General features: G+C 36.6%; 1 protein-coding gene across 1 annotated transcript; it reads left to right on the plus strand.

The window, feature by feature from the left end:
- The first annotated feature begins 563 nt into the window (after positions 1–563).
- Positions 564–20,598, plus strand: LOC149014465 (NADPH--cytochrome P450 reductase-like). The gene is made up of 18 exons (XM_089155028.1): positions 564–1,081; positions 1,487–1,546; positions 1,631–1,707; positions 1,793–1,850; positions 1,962–2,042; positions 2,118–2,154; positions 5,460–5,529; positions 5,682–5,876; positions 5,959–6,051; positions 7,561–7,786; positions 7,878–7,961; positions 8,149–8,300; positions 8,390–8,486; positions 8,629–8,778; positions 8,882–8,959; positions 19,048–19,170; positions 19,253–19,366; positions 19,948–20,598. Exons 1-18 carry the CDS (start codon positions 785–787, stop codon positions 20,026–20,028), a joined length of 2,073 nt encoding a protein of 690 aa, XP_089011154.1. The 5' UTR covers positions 564–784; the 3' UTR covers positions 20,029–20,598.
- Positions 20,599–20,980: the final 382 nt, after the last annotated feature.

The following is a 20,980-nucleotide window of genomic DNA, read 5'->3' on the forward strand; positions in this document are numbered from 1 at the left end:
GCTACATTTGCGGTTTAGAGTCTCGCAAGTGGGACCATGTCCTATATAATTAAACTTACCAACTGGATCCCAGATTAGACATCGAATTGGATTCTTGAAGGATTAGTTGTGGTCCTCAGCAAGCCAACGCAAAGCTGTTCTAATGGTTGAAACCAGGTCGTGAGTTTGACTCTCGCTAAGACATAGTAATATCCATTCCCCTGGCTTAATGAAGCCCCTTTGAAAAAAAAAAAATTATGATCTTTGCAAATATTGGAAAAAGGGAAAAAAATAGGTTAAAAAAAGAATGAAATGACACGTATATCCAATTGGACCAGGATAGGACTTGTAATTTTCTATTTATGAATCCTGATATTGAAATTTCAAGATTCATATAACCAAACAAACCTTTAGCCAACCAAATAAACCGATCTAGGGAGTGGTCCAGTGCGATTCTGATTATGGTTCTGCTGGCAGATCAGAGAATCTCTTTAGCGGGTAAATCAGAATTCCAGGTTCAATTTTGGAGGGTATAAAAGTCATTTATGAATGAATGCTACATGACTCCACGAGGCCATGTGGGCTCTGACCCAAGACCAATGATCGGAGAAGTCAAAGCCTTCTCTCGGTCAGTCCGTCAGGATATTGGGAAGAAATAACGGTCGCCATCGACGCCATTCATCTTCTCGCACCTTGCATGTGTCTCTAGGGTTCTTCAATTTTGGTTTCGGAGGGAAGCCTCCATCGTTTTTTTTTCTAAATTGCGGTGAAGCTTCTCTCTAGAGTAACCATAGTTAGAGCCAGAATGGGTTCCATTTCGAAATTGACCAGTTCTCTGGAATCACTTCTGGGAATTTCGATTGGATCTGGACAGGTTTCCGATTCCATTATCATTATTGTGACCACATCTCTTGCAGTGCTCGTTGGACTCGTTTACTTTGTAAGGAGAAGATCTTCGGCTCATGAAAAAGCTCCCAAGCCGTTCGTAGCTCCTAATTCAATATCTCTTCACGAAGAGGAGGAAGTCGATGTTGAACCAGGGAAGACTAAAGTTACAATATTTTTCGGTACTCAAACTGGTACTGCTGAGGGATTTGCCAAGGTGGATTCTGACTTTCTACTTTAGAAATTTCTCTTTTTCCTTCTCCCTTTTGATAGTTGTTGTGTGAAAGTGATCGCTTGAATTGAATTACTTTTTTAGGACTCCAACTGTTGCTCTGCCTGTTATATTGCACGAGAAATACTAATTCCTTTTGTTTGAAGAGAATCTTACTTTCTCACATTAGAAGAACAAAAATATAAGAAATGCTCAATTTTTTGAGAGTTTTTCCTGTCTAGTTTCCTGTGTCTGTTCTCGAGTTTAGATCCATCAATTATACTTAAAATGCGATTGTGAAAGAAGAGGTATTTTATATTCGACTTGTATTAGGATTCTGATTTAAGGAATCACGTAAATTTGATTAACTTTTATATCAAGATGCTGACTTTTGAGATCTATTTATGACAGGCACTGTTGGAGGAAATCAAGGCTAGGTATGATAAAGCACTTGTGAAAGTTGTTGACCTGGTATGTTATGAAGACACCATTGTATTATTTTGCTTGAGTTAGGTTTCTTCCGATTGTGACGCGTTATGATATACAACCCTTTAGGATGATTATGCGGCTGATGATGATCAATACGAGGAGAAACTGAAAAAAGAGACACTGGCTTTTTTCATGGTTGCCACGTAAGTTTACCTTAAAATGTAGGTCAGATTCTTTTAGTGCTGGAAGCATGATGTTCATTCAGTTAACTTGAAGCTCAAAATACAGTTATGGTGATGGAGAACCAACTGACAATGCTGCAAGATTCTATAAATGGATTAATGAGGTGATTCTCAATAATGGCATAATACTATCATCTTAGGTCACAAATTGATATGCTTCCCATTTCCTTAAAGATTTTAAGATGATGAAGGCAAAGATTTGTGTTTCTCTTTAGGGCGAAAGGGGAACTTGGCTTCAGCAACTCACATATGGTGTTTTTGGCTTGGGAAATCGTCAATATGAACATTTCAATAAAGTAAATATCTTATTAATTCAAGTTAGTTACTTTCATCTTTCTGTTCTTATTTATCTACTTCCTTTCTTTAAACAGATTGGCAAAGTTTTGGACGAGCAACTAATTGAGCAAGGTATGCAATCACATTAGCTTACTCTTGACATGTTTGGTACTTGTGTGGATGTTGATGCTGTTTCACCTGACAATTATCACCCTTCCAGTTAATCTTGACAAAGTAAACAAGCTTTTAATTATGATGGATTCATAAGGCAGCCATCTGACAAGTTGTCAGGAACTTTCGAGAATTTATATTATAGGTACTTCTTAAGTAGGATAGTTCCTTCATCAAAAGTATTACCAATCTGAGGAGAAACTCTTTTTTGTTTTTTTGATGATTGAAGAATTCATTAACCAAAAGAGGAAAAAAAAAAAGAAGGGCGGTGGTGAGGGGGGAGGAGATACAAAGTATGCCAATGGTCAAGCCCAACCCAAAGGAAGAAAAGAAAAATGATCAATTATCAGCAACAAGTCTGAGGAGAACTTATTTGCAGGGTATTCTTAAGTATGATAGTTCCTTTGTCAAAGGTATTAGTAGCTTCCTAGTACTGATGTGCAAGGTTAAAGTATCAGTATTGCGTGGTGTATAAGGTTGATTTGAAGAGATGTTTTGTGCTGGAGAGACAAGATATCCTAAAGATGCACATGGAAATGGTCAAGAAGTATATGGAAAATAGCTTCTAGTGCTGATGTGCAAGGTTAAAGTATCAGTGTTGCGTGGTATATAAAGTTGATTTGAAGAGATGTTTTGTATTGGAGAGACATAAGATATCCTAAAGATGCACAAGGAAATGGTCAAGAAGCATATGCAAATGCTTAGGATGTAGGCGTTGAGGCAAAATATAGTTTTGAAGCATAAAACACTAATAATAGGTAAAGAGATAAAATATATTACGTATAAATGGAGAATAGTGTATGTGGACAAGTAGTGGATTCAATGAATTGTGTATAATAGGAGGCATAGATCAAGAACTCACCAAGATCTCAGTAATATCTCTTTCTTTGGGATTCCGAGGGGATGTAGCATATGAGTTAATATCTGAGATCTCCCAGTAGTATCCTGCTATCTCGGCAAGATCTTGATATATCTCTGCTTTTTGCCGTAGTTGCATGGTTCCCCACCCAAACTTGGATTCAACTTCTACTGAAAGGAAGTGCACCAACTCAGTTTTTTTGGCTCATTGAGTTGGGTTCTCAAATTATGAAAGGAGGAGGTTTCTTGCGCTTGCTAATGCGAGAAAAAAAAATGCCATTTTCAGTTTGGGAAGTATCTAGGATTTGGATGCACACATCCCCCAAAGCTGTTTTCATGCATGTGGTCGAGTTATTTTTCATTGATATATGATCCATCAAAGTGAATACAAGAATTCAATATCTAAGAAAAACAATCAAGTTTCTTGTAGATAAATTCAATCCTTAGTTGCAGTCTGTTAAATCCCAAATGATCACTAAATCACGATGGCTACCACATTTTAAAATGACTATACCTTAAATATAAACATCACCATATCTAGAATTCTCTCAATTGAGCGGTTCTTCTCTATATTGCTTTTAATGAAAACTTTTTACCCCCGTGGGTGTTGCTGTGGTCATTCTTAAAGCTACTTTATTTTAATTCTTTTGGTGACATGGTCTTCAATTCTGCCCCCCTGCAAAAAAATTAAATAATAATAAATGAATAAAAAATAAATAACAACAATGGGCCTAACATAAAAATGGGGAAAAAGAATGAATGCAGATAATGAAAAAGGCGCATGGGTTTATCTCTTGATCATAAATCTTAGGGTAAATATCATTTACTTCCCCTCTTAGTTGACCAAATGACACTTGGACCCCCTCTTAATTGGATAATATCACTGACCTTCCCTCTTAGTTGGCAAAGTTATCAAACACCTCCCTTCTGGTTAACTTTTTCGTTAAATTCTATTTTTACCATTAAATATTTCTTTTAAATCCCAATATACCCCCAATTGAAATATTTTGTAATTTAAAATTTAAATTACCGTCAATTACTACAGTAGTTAAAATCTTAAATTACCTTCAGTTGATATTATTATTAAAAAACCCTCAGTTATGTTAATAGTTAAAATCCTAAATTACCTCAATTCGTTTTATTATTAAAATTTCAAAATGTTCCTATCTTCTTCATCTATATGTTTCTTTTTCATTAGAACTATAAATAAATAAATAAAGGAAATAAAAAAATAAAAATTAACTGTCTTTCTTAGGTTTCCTTTTTCTTTTTCTTTCCTAATGAAAGAAATGCATCTAAATTATAAGACAAAGGGGTATTTGTGGGTCTTGGAATAAAATTAATTAAGGGTAATTTAATGTTTTAACTACTAAAGTAATTAAGGGTATTTTGAAATTTTAATAATAATATTACTTGAGGGTAGTTTGGAATTTAAATTAAAAATATCTTTTTAATTTAGGGTAATTTGGGATTTTAGAAAAATATTTAATAGTAAAGTTAGAACTTATTGGAAAAAATTGACAGAAGGGAGGCATTTGATAACTTTGCTAGGTGAGAGGGGAGGTAAGTGATATTATTCAACTAAAAAGGGGTTCAAGTGTCATTTGGTCAACTAAGAGGGAAGGTAAGTGATATTTATCCTAAATCTTATCATCTTGTTTACCCACTCCTTATCTGTAATTAACTTATTGCACTCCATAGTCCATACATCCTTATTTAGTTTGGCTTAGCATAAAACTTATGAACCTAAAACATTTCATTGTGATTCTAACTTGTGATTTCCCCATCTTGAGTCTCTTTAATTAAAAGGGAAGATATTAGGGACACCCCAAGATAATTGGCAAAAAGCACAGACGCCCCAAAATGATGCCAAATTGGCAATGAGCCCCTAAAATGTCTCTTAAATTTGCATAGTGGTACACTCCGTTCTGTTTGCAAAGTCCGTTAACTCATGGTCAGATAATCTCAGGAATCCTAAATTCCCCTTAATCACTTGTGACTTTATAGGATTGGCCCTAGTAAAATAGAATCCTAAATTTCGTCTTCTTTCTTCCTCCATTAGTCATTTTAGATTATAACATATATAATGATACAACTAAGTTATATTCTTCATTTTCTCTAACCAACTAATGGTAATAATGGATGTGACTACCATTTTGGCATAGTTTTGGGGTGTCTATTCTCTTCGTCAATTATCTTTAGGCATCCTTAAATTTTTCCCATATCAAATTAATATCACGTTTACCCATCATGGTATATGCCTGGAAACTTTATATTTGATATTTGCCGGAAGTACTTCACATGTTACGGCTGCTTGTGGTTGGTGCTACAATGGACTTTCTTATCTTTTATGATTTGAAAAATCTCTGTATAACTCAGCAAAGGATTTCGTGTGGTTAATGAATTAGGTGCAAAGCGTCTTGTTCCACTTGGTGTTGGTGATGATGATCAGTGCATTGAGGACGATTTTGCTGCTTGGTAATCATGCATGGGTTTTCTACCCTCTATTGCTGCTTGGGTCATCTTTAATTAATTGTGATTTTAGTGTGGGAAGATGGAGGTGCTAGAAAGACCTATGGATATTGTTGTTTTGATATCTTGCCATTTACCTTATGGTTCTTCTATTATAGGCGAGAAACACTGTGGCCTGAATTAGATAAGTTACTGCGGGATGAGGAAGATGTTACTATGGTGCCTGCTACATACACTGCTGCTATTCCTGAATATAGGGTTGTGATTCATGATCCCAGTGGTGCAGCCTTGGTGGATAAACACTTAAATTTGGCAAATGGGGGTACTGTGTTTGACATTCACCATCCTTGCAGGTAGCTGGAAACTCACATATCCATTGATTCTCTTTGCCCATTCGTACTATTTAAAACTAATGCTGTTTCCCTTTTCTTGAAGAACCAATGTTGCTGTTCGAAAGGAGCTTCATAAACCTGATTCAGACCGATCATGCATCCATCTGGAGTTTGACATATCAGGAACTGGGCTTACGTAAGTCCTGCTTATTTATTTATCTTGAGTGTTGTTCCCCTTGGTTCCCTTTTCTGGTTGATTTACCATGGGCATCCGTAGGAACTTAAGGGAAGTTCCTATAGGTCAGAATAACATTCATGCATAAGTTACAGTGATATAGACTTCAATAGAGTGAAAGTGCAGGGTTTCATTGTAGGTAAACATTGTAGTTTGATAGGGCTCTCTGAGTGCCAATAGGTCAGAATAACATGCATGCATAAGTTAACAGTGATATAGACTTCAATATTGTGAAAGTGCAGGGTTTTACTGTTGGTAAACCATGAGTCGTTGTTGTCACAGCACTTTTACTGGTCAGAATAACATGCATGCATAAATTAACAGTGATATAGACTTCAATATTGTGAAAGTGCAGGGTTTTACTGTTGGTAAACCATGAGTTGTTGTTATCACGGCACTTTTACTGATGCTGGATATCACCTGTTGGTTCAACTAATATACAAGTGAAAGTGAAATGTGAAATGGAACTCATTGACTATTCCTGAAACATGAAACAATCTTGATGATTGTAATGTTATTGGCGGCCCTGTCTTCCCTTTACCATCTATGTTACAAGATTAGCTTAGCCCATGATTCACAGGTAAAACCTTCTCTTAAATGTTTTTTGGTTTTCTTGTCCCTTAAGTTTTTTTTTTTTTTAACTCTGCTAGTGCAGGTCACAGAGGCAGGTATTTGAACCTTTTTCTTTCTTATGTGTGGTATTCTGAAATGAAAAACCATCTTGGTGCAGGGCATCATTGTTCTGCTGACCCAGCCAAGTCTATGCTGGCTAGGGCACTCCAAGCCTCTTTGGTTTCTGCTGTCTTGATAGGAAACTACTAGATTGCTTATACTCCTAGTTTCTAGTGTTTTGACTTCCTTTACCCTGGAAAAAAGTGTTTTGACCTCTTTATATTCCAACGCATTAATTATGGGCTTTTCTATTCTTTTCTATTTTTAGGTTGATAGTTAATCGTTTCAATTCCCTAAGTATTAGTCCAGTGTCTAGTGTTAGTCTTAAGGTTTTTTGCTTAAGGTCTATTTATTTTGACTTGTTGGAAATTTCCTTGTCTTGACATTCTCTTCAATATCTTTTATAAGTTCCAAGAGTTATTAGCCTCCCTGCCATTTCTGTGAAAGAAAGTTGTGGGGCCCTCTCTTGGCAACCATGAATCCAAAAGAAAATTTGTACTCCTTGTGAACTTTTACTTGTGAGACTCAAGTTGGATCAAGGTAGGACTTCGACAGTTGTACAACTAGTGGGACTCTAGGATTGCCATGTTTCATCACTATCATCTATCTTCTTCACTGTTGCAGGTATATTATTTTGAATTAATAATTTCTCCACCGTTATCAACCTTGGCTTGCTTATGCCTTTGGGTTTGCATTGCATCCTCGTGCTTGTAATATGGACCTTACATTTATCATAAACTTGTTTACCATTGTATGTTTTCTAGTGCCAACATTAATTGGTTATGAATTTTTGTGTAGATACGAAACTGGAGACCATGTCGGTGTTTATGCTGAGAATTGTGATGAAACCATTGAGGAAGCTGGAAAATTGCTTGGTCAGCCTTTGGAATTGTTGTTTTCAGTTCACTCGGATGATGAAGATGGTACACCCCTGCGGAGCTCATTGCCGCCTCCTTTCCCTGGTCCATGCACATTACATACTGCACTAGCACGTTATGCAGATCTCTTGAATCCTCCTAGAAAGGTACTATATCTAGTTCTTGTCAGTTGTGTGTTGTTACTGGCCTTAAGTTTGGTTATTCTTGACATTTGAATGGTTTGATTTCTTTATTCAGGCTAGTTTATTAGCATTGGCTGCTCATGCATCTGAACCCAATGAAGCAGAAAGACTAAAATTTTTATCATCGCCAGAGGGAAAGGTTCACAAATGACTCCATTATTTTTCTTTTTCTTTTTTTCTGGTTTTAGTCCACAATCCAAACAGCTTGTTGGCTGCTTTTTCCTGCTTCCCTAGTCTCCATTATTATTTTTTTATTATTTTTTGCAGGTGGGTTTGTATTTATGTGCCGTCTTTTTGATAATTTTACTTCTATTCTTAATTCACAGGATGAGTATGCACAATGGGTTGTAGGGAGTCAGAGAAGTCTGCTAGAAGTAATGGCTGAATTCCCATCAGCAAAACCTCCCCTGGGTGTATTTTTTGCAGCTGTAGCCCCTCACTTACAGCCTCGTTATTATTCAATATCATCCTCCCCAAGGTGTCTCCCTCTTCTCTAAAATTTCCAGTTTTACCATTTTAGGCTGGTTCCACATTATTTATCTGGATGGTGTACTGTACTTTTCGCAGATTCTCCCCCTCTAGGATTCATGTAACCTGCGCTTTGGTCTATGGTCCAAGCTCCACTGGGAGGCTTCACAAGGGTGTGTGCTCCACATGGATGAAGGTAGACCCATTCATGCAGAATACCGTATTTTTTTTTCATTATTTAAATAATTATCATATAGAGGCTTTGTCAGGATTTCACATAGAAAATTGTCAAGACTGAATGGTTGATGTTGTCTAATGTTTTTTGTCAAAAATTATAGCACTCTGTTCCTTTGGAGGAAAGCAATGCTTGCAGCTGGGCCCCAATTTTTGTTAGGTCATCAAACTTTAGGTTACCAGCGGATCCTTCCATTCCTATTGTCATGGTGGGGCCTGGTACTGGATTAGCACCTTTTCGAGGATTTCTTCAGGTAATTTGCAGGAGTTCATGAATTATTTCGCCTGGTTTTGTTCTCTTTGCATTTTAAGTTGAAACTTATCCCGGTCCTCTTTTTTTTTTTTTTTCTTTTTCAGGAGAGACTGGTTCTGAAAGAAGAGGGAGCTAATCTTGGTCCTGCTCTTCTCTTTTTTGGATGTAGAAATCACAGAATGGTAATGAATGATATTCATAGTCCCATCCAATATTAGTTTTCTCAATTTTTTGACATTTATAAATATTTATGTTTGTATATAAATTTTACTCATTTATTATACATATATTTGATGCGAACCTGATTCTAGGGTTAGGGTTTCTTGGGAAGATTCCTAGAATTAAGGATTTGCCTAGAATCTTCCAGCAATTAATCTAATAATTTGAGGGGAACCTGTGGGTAGATGGGAATTTGACAGAAGATAAAGAAATACAATTAGGATCCTAAGGTTTGTTAATGGTTTAACAAAAATCTGTATGGGATGAATTTGGAGATATCCAAAGTTAAGCCTAAAGTTGATGGAAAGAGGAATGAGGTAATTTGGGTGATTAGGTAAGGTCTAGTGTAGATTGAGGGGATGTCAAAGATGGGGAAATTCATCTTGGGTATTCTCAACTCTTTTCTTTCTTTTCTTCTTTCCTTTTCTGTTTTTCTCAGATCTGCTGCAAGTCAGAGGAGGGGTGGGAGGGGTGCAATAGGTAGAGGGAGGGAATGGGAAGGCTGTAGGGTTAGGGAGAGGTGGGGGAGTGGCGGGGATGTGTCACGGGGGTGGAGGGATAGGGGAGTTGTAGAGGTGGGGGAAGCTTCCGTTGAGATGCAGCAGCAAGGGGAGGGTCTGCTGGGGTTGTGCAGAAAAGGGGAGGGGCAGGGGGTGATTTGCGAGGGGTCTAGGGGATGTGGGGGAGGGTTAGGGTGTTGCTGTAATTACAGGGGAAGGGGGGGGGTGCCTGCGAGGGGGGGGTGGATCCTTGGAGTTGCACAAGAGGGGAAAGGAGGTGGGAGAAGGGGATGGGGTGCTGGTACTTGTTTAATTGCTGGAGATGATAGAAATCTACTGATTTGTTGAAGAGAGGCTGCTGCAATTGAATCAAAAAGTTCTAACTCTGCTGAGGCCCTCCCAAAGGGAACACCAACTTGTTTCCCACAAGCAATATTCAATCTTTATTCAATGCAGACCAAAGTTTACAGTCATAGGCAGGCTTATTTACAGCCTCACATAAAAAAAAAGGAACTTAACTCAAACTGGGAGACTCTTGACTCAACTAAGACTTAGAGACCAACTTAACCACGGTTTCCTTTATAAGTTAGGATACCTTTTTACTATTAATTAACCACCACCTAAATAGAAAGAATTCTTCTTAATTAAAAAACTAACTTATCTATAAGAGCCTCTTTAAAGAAGGGCTCCTTACTGAAGTAAATCACAGCCATTAATAAAGAGTAATTCAAATAAAGAACATACTCCTAAAAGATAGGAACTCTTCTTGTAAAAAGTCTTAACTACAACTTAACTAATGAAACCAACTCAATCACAACTCAAATAAGAAATTTAAAATGGATTGGGACTCTATTAATAAAGCTAGAAGTCTGGAATTAGATTCCAGCAATGAAATAGGATCTAAAATGCCCAAAATACCCCTGCACTAGGGTTTGGCCTGCTTGCTTGGGCCTTGGGCCTATCTCTTGTTCCAAGATCTGAAAATGAATCATGAGTGTTTCTACAAAATGATTAATGAGTAGTGATTTTGGTGTGGTATATTTCTAATTATATTAATGTTTATTCTGGCATCAATAGCACCTGTTTCCGTTCCCTTACCCCCAACCCCCCCCCCTCTTCTTTTTTCCCCTTTCTTTTGAAGGATGTCTATTTGAAACCTAGAAGATTATAAGCAGAGTCTGTAGCCATGCTTATTGCCCTTTAAATATTGATGTATTAGTTAAAAGGAGTAAAGGATGCAATTTTACCAATCTCTTCCCAATTTCTCCCCAAAATCAGTTCATTAGACTTTGCCATGCCAAAGAATGAGAACATCACCTTTGTTGTGCAACAGCTAAGTGGTGATAAGATTGATACTGAGGGAAGCATTGGGTGTTACAAATGTATGAGATGATGAGGTTGACAATTGTTGGTAGATGGTTAGTTGGCTCACATCCCATTGCCCTTAGTTTAGGCATCGGATGTTACTATGTTCAGGGATGCTTTGCCTTAGTGTGTGTATTCTAAGTTGACTAAAAAGATTGGGTCGTCCCATCTAGCTGATCTTTACTCATTAATCATTTTGATGGTATGGGTTAGTTCAGCTCTCTTTAAAGTCTTGGTTTGTAAAGTCCCATATCAGTTGGGAATACTTTACGTGACTCAGTAGGGAAATATTATATGGATGGAACAAAATATTAGGAAATGGAACTCCTAACTTTAGTCTCATCAGTTTTGGGACTCCATCTCCTTAAAGAAAAGCTATCTTCTTCTGCTACTTTTTGTAATGGCACTCCGTAGCCTCCTCACACCCCCTCCCCTTCCAAAAGAAAATTAAAGAACACACACAACCCTCTTTCCAGCTTTGGCTTCCCCTATCTGAGGTTGGGCTTCCTAGTGCTTTTTGTGAACACTTAGTAAGGTAAGAAATCATGGTTTCTCTTCCAGAAATGACCAATTTTCTTTTGTAGACACTTTGGGAAATAGAGCTTGACAATTCATATATATATTGTTGAAAATTCTGTTGTTAACTCCTAATCTCCAGGCTGTCAAAATGAAAGTTGATGATCTGGTAGAGATTCATTTGGTTGGTGAAGAAAAACATATTTAAATGAAAAACCCTTTAACGAAGTAAAATAAAAAATAATATATATATATTTCTCCCTTCTTTAAAAATTATTGTTTTCATAAGCTTGGTGGGGCCCACATTATGGACATTCAACTAGGGCACATGACATTTTCTCTCTTTATCAACCTGTTTATAACCACTAAAACAAAAATGCTAAACTAAACATTTCCAAGGATGAAAACAGACAACCTGTTTGACAGTTTGACTTATAAACATATGTATACAGTCTAAAGTCCTGTTATGTTTGCATTTGAGTTTTCAACAGTTATCTAGTTAAGTAAATACAGTCTCAAAGGAATATATACATCCACAGTCCATTAAATAAACATTAGTTGCAGCAAATAGACAAATAGTTTCCATCTTCAACTTTAAAGGCGTTGTTGGGTGGCAGCACCCTTGCCCTTGTCATATATTTGAGGACCTGTCAACATTTACAATAGTGAACTTTGCGGCCCAGTAAGCAATATAGACAATCATGTAAGTAAGTTAGCCAATTCATTATGCATCCATTAACACATGAAAGTCATATAACATTATGCATTCCAATTTTCTTTTCATTTTCTGTTATCTGGCATTATAGTCTTAAGCCTAAGCAAATCCAGAGGATGCACATTTTTCTTCCCCATTGAAATGGCTTCTATCTCTTCACCACCGAAGTGGCTTCTATCTCTTCACCACCATAGTGGTTTGTGTCTCTTCACCACCGGAGTGGCTTCTATCCCTTCACAACCGAAGTGGCTTCTATCCCTTCACCACCGAAGTGGCTTCTATCCCTTCACCACTGAAGTGGCTTCTATCCCTTCACCACCGAAGTGGCTTCTAGGCACAAGGCCTTGTACATCTTATGGATTGCCATTAGCATAGACTCAATCTTTCCACTTTTCAGTCTTGCTTCATGCCCTCCCATTTGGGTATAATAAGTACCAGGACTTACAGAAGCCATTACATTTTATTTCTTTCTTTATATTCAATTTCAGCATTGCATTACTATACCCTGTCCATTTCAATGTACTTTTTGCATTTCAATTATCACTTAGCCTTATCTGAATAAGATGTGATACAATTCATACAATCCCATCATTTAAATAAGAAAACATACAAGATGATTCTGAATTTAACAAGCATAAACATCACTTCAATTTCCTAATTAACAGTTCAAGAATACTATTAGCATTTCAATAAAATCCTCATGTTGTCATTCAATCCCATGCATTTCTATTCCATTCACAAAGCAATATATCATGCATTTCCATAAATTGTATAAGTGAATAAGTAAGATAGATTTTATGTTAACATGTGAATGCTACCCATGGTTATCAAAGCTGACGCCTAGGCAGCAAAGCGGTTTTTGAACTGCTTAAATTGTGACTGCTTAACTAACGGTCTAATTTATTGCCGCTTTTTTGCTTAAGCACTACCGCCTTTTGTGCCATATTACCGCCTACATGCTAAAGCAGCTACTTTTTTTTACATTTTTTAATTTGTGCATATTATTTTTAATTTTTTTTAATCATAATTTATTCTACAATGCCGTATATAAATTTAAATATGTGAGCCATTTCGGAATCGAGACCCAATTTGCAAATGAACTCTGAGGCCCAAAGTATCTATCGGCCACAGAATATGAAGCATGAGCCATATTCAACATTGATATTCAATGAATCATTAAATAAACAATGACTTGGAAATCGGAATAATGAGCTCTATTAATTTATCATGTCGGCATTGTTTGGTTAAAAAGGGGAAAATGGATACATCAATTCTGATTCCAATTCGAATATTATTCATGTATATTTAACAAAAATGTCATATTAAAAATAATTTGTGAAATAATTTCGCTAAACTATATATGATTAATATTGTTATTCATAATTGTGATTCTTGAATTTTTTTATTTTATTTTTATGAATGTGATTGTTGAATGTTTGTTAGTACTTTAGTTTATTATAAAAAGTATTTGTATTAAAAAGTAGTTTAAAATTAGTTATATTAAAAATATTGACTAAACCGCTTTGATCGCCTCATTGCCGCCTAAGCGTCGCCAAGACGGCGCTCCAATCGCCTTGGTCGCTTTGCCGCTTTAATAACCATGATGCTACTTGACTTCTAAGTGGAATCACCCACTTATAACATATATGAGTTGATCGATATCACTTACCTATTCCTGTTCCTGTTCCATGTGTGCCTTAATCTTGGTTCCGTTAAAAGTTTGCTCTCTCTCCTGTATTCCGAACAAATATTGGCTATTTTTGAGGACGCGGGAACCAACAAGGGGTTTCCCTTTTATTTTCTCTCTCCTCCTTCCCCTCTCCTCCTTTGTTGTTCTACAGATTTTGTACTTATTTTTCTCTTTCTTTTCTCTCTCCTTTTCTCCACGTTCTCCCTTTTCTCTCTCCTCTCTACTTCTCTTTCCTCTTGTCTCGTTAATGGCTTCTTCTCTTTCCCTTAAATTCTCCTCTTCTTGTCTCTCCTCCTTAACTCCTCTTCTATTTTCTCTCTGTTCTCTCCATTCTTTCTCCTTCTGTCACCTCTCTTTTCTATCTCTGTGTACTCTCTCAATTACACCCATAAACCACTTCTCACATCTTAGTTTTGCCTTTTCACCTTTCTTTCTTTTTCCACTCACTTCTCTTATATTATACGCATATGACACCACTTCCTCTTTCTCTTTCTCTTATTTACCTTATCCAAGTAAATTATATAAAATATAATTTGAAGTGAGGACACCTAAGATAGGTGTCACTTCCTCTTCTTAATAGTTCTTATGTATAGGTGCATTAGTTAACTGTCTTCCACGTGAAAGAGGTGGGAGAGATAGGGGGTGGTGTCATCTCCTCCTTCTCTCTCTCTCCTCTTATTACCACATTATATATATATATATATATATATATATATATATATATATACATATACATACATACACACACACACATACATACATATATATATATATATATACATATATTTAACTTAATAGTGGGCTTCTTTATGGGTTCGTGGGCCCACTCTATCATCTTACGCAGGGCCCACTTTGAGGTGCGAATATTAATACCTCCGGGGTCAGAAAATTTTGTTGATCATTTCCTCATTTTTAGTTCAGTCTAACTCTACTGTTGTGGGACCCACAAGTGATGTCGGATCTCGACCAAAATATCAATTGAAATCTAGTTCCATTTAAGCTATTATTTAATTACACTTGAACCATTTGATTAAATCATCAAACAACCATCATGATCCTTTAATAATCTTAAAGACTGAAACATTCGCAGACAATGATAAAATAATAATAATATAAAAAGATGCGAGACATGACTTGCTCCCCTCCTTAAAATAATTTTTTTCCTCAAAATTTGCACACTTGATCAATTGAAAAGTTGAAGATATCGAGTCTTTATATTAGATTCAAGCTCTCATGAGGCTTCTTGACCCGAGTGATGTTCCATAACACTTTTTCTAGTGGTATTGTCCTGTTTCTCAATTTCTTCTCTCTTCGTTGTAGTATTTCAATCGGCTTCTCCAATATGTTGGAATGAAATTGGTGAGAAATAGGTATTTGGGCCAGACCTAGTACAATAGGCTTGTGAGAAAATAAAGCTAATACAAAAGAGGATGAGGACTGCTCAAAGTAGACAAAAAAGTTATGCAGATGTTAGAAGGAAACCTTTAGAATTTAAGGTGGGTGACAAAGTTTTCCTAAAGAGAGCACCAATGAATGGTGTGGTGAGATTCGGCAAAAAGGGGAAACTAAGTCCAAGATATGTAGGACCATTTGAGATCCTGGAAAAAATTGGAGAAGTAGCATATAGACTTGCCCTACCTCCAGATTTGTCCAACATATATGATGTGTTTCATGTATCTATGCTGAAGAAGTATGTGGCAGACCCTGCTCATGTGTTACAACACGAACCATTGGAGTTGAAAGAAGATCTTTCCTATGAAGAGAAGCCGATTGAGATACTACAACGAAAAGAGAAAAAACGAGAAACAGGGGCGGTACCATTAGTGAAAGTGTTGTGGAACAATCACTCGGGTCAAGAAGCCTCGTGGGAGCTTGAATCCGATATAAAGACTCGATATCCCCAACTTTTCAATTGATCAGGTATGCAAATTTCGAGGACAATTTATTTTAAGGAGGGGAGGATGTGATGCCCTGCATCTTTTTATATTATTATTTTATCATTGTCTGCGAATGTTTCAGTCTTTAAGATTATTAATGGATCATGATGGTTGGTTTGATGGTTTAATCAAATGGTTCAAGTGTCGTAAAAGATAGCTTAAATGGAATTGAATTCCAATTGATATTATGGTCGAGGTTTGACATCACTTGTGGGTCCCACAACGGTATATGAACTCGGAGATATTAATATTCACACCTCAAAGTGGGCCCTGTGTAAGATGATAGAGTGGGCCCACGAACCCATAAAGAAGCCACTATTAGGTTATATATATATATATCTTATACGTGATAATAAGAGGAGATGACACCACCCCCTCTCTTTCCCACCTCTTTCATGTGGAAGACAGTTAACTAATACACCTATACATGAGAACTATTAAGAAGAGAGTAAGCGACACCTATCTTAGGTGTCATTACTTCAAATTATATTTTATATAATTTACTTGGATAAGGTAAATAGGAGAAAGAGGAAGTGGTGTCATATGCGTGTAATATAAGAGAAGTGAGTGGAAAGAAAATTGAAAAGACAAAACTAAGATGTGAGAAGTGGTTTATGCGTGTAATTGAGAGAGTACACAGAGATAGAAAGAGAGGTGACAGAAGGAGAAAGAATGGAGAGAACAGAGAGAAAATAGAAGAGGAGTTAAGGAGGAGAGAAAAGAAGTGGAGAAGTTAAGGGAAAGAGAAGAAGCCATTAACGAGACAAGAGGAGAGAGAGGGCAAGTAGAGGAGAGAGAAAATGAAGTACAGAATTTGCATAACACTTAAGGAGAGAGAAAATAAAAGGGAAACCCCCTGTTGGTTCACGTGTCCTCGAAAATAGCCGATAATTGTTCGGAATATAGGAAAGAGCAAACTTTTAATTGAACCAGGATTAAGGCACACATGGAACAGGTAAGTGATATTGACCAACCCATGTATGTTATCAGTGGGTGATTCCACTTAGTAGATGAGTAGCATTCACATGTTAATATAAAATATATATTGTTTATTTACTTATGCAATCTATGGAAAGTGCATGATATATATTGTTTTGTGAATGGAATAGAAATGCATGGGATCGAATGACAGCTTAAGAACTTGATTGAAATGCTGATGTATTCTTGAATTGTTAATCAGGAATTTGAAATGATGCTTATGCTTGTTAAATTCAGAATCATCTTGCATGTTTTCTTATTTAAATGATGGGATTGTATGAATTGTATCACAGAAAGGCAAAAAGTACATTGAAATGGACAAGGTATAGTAATGCAATACGGAAATTGAATATAAAGAAAGAAGTAAAATGTAATGGCTTCTGTAAGTCCTAACACTTAGTGTACCCAAATGGGAGGGCATGAAGCAAGACTGAAAAGTGGAAAGATTGAGTCTGTGCCAATAGCGATCCACAAGGTGTACAAGGCCTTGTGCCTAGAAGTCACTTCGATGGTGAAGGGATAGAAGTCAATCCGGTGGTGAAGAATAGAAGCCCCTTTGGTGGTGAAAAGAAATGTGCATCCTCTGGATTTGCTTAGGCTCAAGACTATAATGTCAGATAAGAGAGATGAAAATAATTGAAAGGAAAATTGGAATGCATAATGTTATACTTTGATGGGTTGATGGATGCATGATGAATTGCCTAACTTACTTACATGGTTGTCTATATTGCTTTACAGACCAAGTGAAAAGTGTTGTAGTATTCAAGTGGATTGTAAGATCCATGGTTCAAATCTCCACAAATCTTTGCCAAAATTTTGGTATCTTACAGAATGAGACGAAAGTCACTGATCCCCCTTCCCCAAAAAGAAAAAGGGAGAGAGAGAGAGAGAGAAAATGCCAAATCTCGGTCCATCTAATTTCGACCAGGATGGACCGTATTGACCATTTCAGTCCATCTTAAGTCACTCTTAGGCGGATCCACATCCTCTGTAATTCCTTTCCTTACAATTCCCTATAATTCCCTCATTGGATTGTGCCATGTGGCATGTAAGTAATCCAATGGTTATCCAACATATAAGAGTTTAAATAAAATTCAAATTTATGGGTGGGTTTAAATAAAATTCAAATTTAGTTTAAATTGGATAACCATTGGATTACTTAAATGCCACATGGCACAATCCAATGAGGGAATTGCAGGGAATTGTAGGGAAAGGAATTACAGAGGATGTAAATCCCTCTTAGGCCCTGTCTCGACGAGATCTGCGCATTTGCAGATGTCGTCTCGGTACCGCTTGGTAGATTTCGATAAGATTTCCCATTTTTTGGCTTCAAATCCTTACTTCTCCCCCAAATCCGTACATCCTTTTGTCAACAAGCATATTCTTTGCTAGATTGTTGGGGATTAAACACACCTTGATGTTAGGTATGTGTATTCATCCCAAAATTTTGATTTCCTGATAATTGATGCATCAAAACATGTTTGTTTCTTTCCAAATGAATATATGTTCAGTTTATGATCATGATCTATAAACATTTTTTTTTATTATTATTATTATTTTTTTAAGTGCTAGTATTTTAAAAAAATTTGGGTTTTAAAAGTTTAATTTTTGGAGTAAAAAAAGTTAATTTTTATACATGATAGATGACATTGAATCTAATATATGTGAGTTACCATGATATGGGATGTGTATGCCCCACCATAATAAGAGAGGTTGAGATAGATGCAGTGGCATGCGGCTTCTAGGTTGGATCCACCGAGGAATTCATCCTGGATTTAAATGGAGATCTTGGATTCTCGGCACAAGTTTCTTTTTGCTTATTAGGTTGTGCTTATAATGTTGTTTAATATTCTATTTGATAGTATGAAACATTTAAGCATTTTTGTTACAATTTGCAACTTTTTGTATTTTTCAGAGTAAACACTCTTGTCTCTCAATTCTTAGTATATGTATGAGTACTTTTCATTACTTTTTTATGCAAAATACCTTTTCCATTGTGTTAATTATGCTCTAAATACGGTGTATGCAAAAACTGAAAAACCCAGGTAATAGGACCGAAACTGGCCACCAAATTTTCCTAGTAGAAGTACTAGGTGTCAGCCTAGATGGCTGAAATTTTGGCCATATCTTGGTTTTGTGGCCGAAGGCTGGTTGAAATCGGCCACAAAACGGAGTTTCAAATCTTGTAAGATCCATGAACTCAATTGTGAAGGAATTTCAGATGAAAGATAAAAAAATATAAGATTCATATAAAAGGTTCTCATCTATAAAGAAACTCATGCATCACATGCAATTGTTACACGTTCTTATTATGGTATGACAAGTTCCTAATATTGATCTCTGTTTGCAGGATTTCATCTATGAGGATGAACTCAATAATTTTGTTGATCAAGGTGCACTGTCTGAGCTAATCATTGCATTCTCACGTGAAGGACCAAAAAAGGAATATGTTCAGCATAAAATGATGGATAAAGTAAGCAGACAGTAGTACTAATTACTGTTACCTGTACTCCATTCTCACATCTTTAATTGATATGCTGTATCATGTATGACAGGCAGCACACTTTTGGAGTCTAATTTCAAGTGGTGGCTATCTCTATGTATGTGGAGATGCCAAGGGCATGGCTAAAGATGTCCACCGGGGTTTGCACACTATTGTTCAAGAACAGGTATAGAGTTTCCCTCTCTGATTTAAGTTGTCCATCTCTTCAAATTCTGGTCCACATAAAAACTATATATTGCCTAGAAAAAGGAACCTTCTTTTCTAGTTGTCATCAAACTGGCACACTGGGCAGTTGAAATGTTGACTAATTTCAGTGGGTTCAATGTTTTCCTTCCAGCAATTCTGAACTATAATTTTAATATTCTATGTATCTGTAAGTGGTATCCGGCTTTGAACATATTCTTCATCTTTAAGATACATTAGACTCAAATTTACTAGGAAGTTATTTGAAAAATGTCTATATAGGGGAAAGAAATGCTATTGGTATCAAATCAGCTTGCATATCTTACAACAGTAAATAAGTCAACATGTCTTGCTTCTTTGAAAGGCTTAACCAAAGAAGAAATTGTTACTAAAGTAGTGCGATAAGTTGATGAATGCCATCTTCTTCTTCTTCTTCTTCCTTCGTGTTTTTTTTTCCCCTCTTGGGGTAATGGAGGAATCCCATCTTCTATTTATTCACTTTGGGTGTTGTATGCAATATATTTTGTGCAATAACCCTTCTATTATAAATTTTGTTTATTTCAGGAAAGTGTGGATTCATCCAAGGCTGAGGCTGTAGTGAAGAAACTGCAGATGGAAGGACGCTATCTTAGAGATGTCTGGTAATTGTTTTCGCAATCACCGTTGCACTAGATGCCTCCTCTTTCCTGTTAAAATATGGAAATGTTGGATGTGCATCAAAGCATCAATCATCTTCAAGCACAAACCTGTTTATGATCCTTCTTGTCACTCCCGAGGTTTGTTTAGCTGACAGATGATGGGTTTACTGTGCCAAGTTTAAAGTGGCAGCCACTTATTTATGCTGCTTGAGTTTGTGGCATGTTTGCATTCTTCTCACGGCCAAACGAAGGATTTATTTCTAACTGACTCTATTCCATTTATTCAAATGTTGCTTAGCAAGGGTTAACAGAAAGAAAAATGTTATATAGGAATTGCGTGAGTTAACCTAGATATAGAATTACTTATAGGTCTCTCGGCTGTTTTGCTGGATTCACCGATGTGCACAAGTTGATCATCAATGTAAGATCACATACCGGATTAAATTGTTATCTATAGTAATATGTTGGTTACATATGTGAATGATCATCAGTTCTTGAAATGATATTATAAACTAATCAAGTTGTTCTAATTATGAAAATTATAGGTGCTGTTTCTGTTGTTTATTTCGTAATTGCAGTGTTGATTTTAATTTCCTCATCCCCCCCCCCCCCCCCAAAAAAAAAAATTACAAAAAATAACCCAGAGAGAGATCAGTGTTAATTGTATGGTGGCAGTATGTGCAAGTTTGTTTATGTTATCTATGCTTCTAAATACAATGGAAAATCCCTCTGCCATTGCATGAATGACCGGAAGTGTTTTCATTTGGATTTTTCTGCACTCATGTTGACGAATTTGGATTATCACCTCGTCAGGAGAGCACAGAGTGCTTTCCGACGGTTTTACCTCCACAAAAGCAGTGGGCCCCACAGGTAAAAAAAAAAAAAAAAAAAACCAACCTTCCATCACCCAGCCCTGGCCCCCCTGTAATTTGTGGTGGTAAAGCCGTCAGGGACCGGGT

Source organism: Hakea prostrata, chromosome 5 (assembly GCF_041222555.1).
Source record: "Hakea prostrata isolate BN-2017 chromosome 5, UWA_Hpros_2, whole genome shotgun sequence".
In the NCBI taxonomy this organism is placed as follows: Eukaryota; Viridiplantae; Streptophyta; class Magnoliopsida; order Proteales; family Proteaceae; genus Hakea; species Hakea prostrata.

What these genes read in the sequence shown, in the direction of transcription:
- LOC149014465 (XM_089155028.1), top strand. Translation starts at nt 785, where the DNA reads ATGGGTTCCATTTCGAAATTGACCAGTTCTCTGGAATCACTTCTGGGA. An exon ending in CTGCTGAGGGATTTGCCAAG is followed by an intron (nt 1,082 to 1,486) that starts GTGGATTCTGAC and finishes TATTTATGACAG; the next exon opens with GCACTGTTGGAGGAAATCAA. An exon ending in GACATTCACCATCCTTGCAG is followed by an intron (nt 5,877 to 5,958) that starts GTAGCTGGAAAC and finishes CTTTTCTTGAAG; the next exon opens with AACCAATGTTGCTGTTCGAA.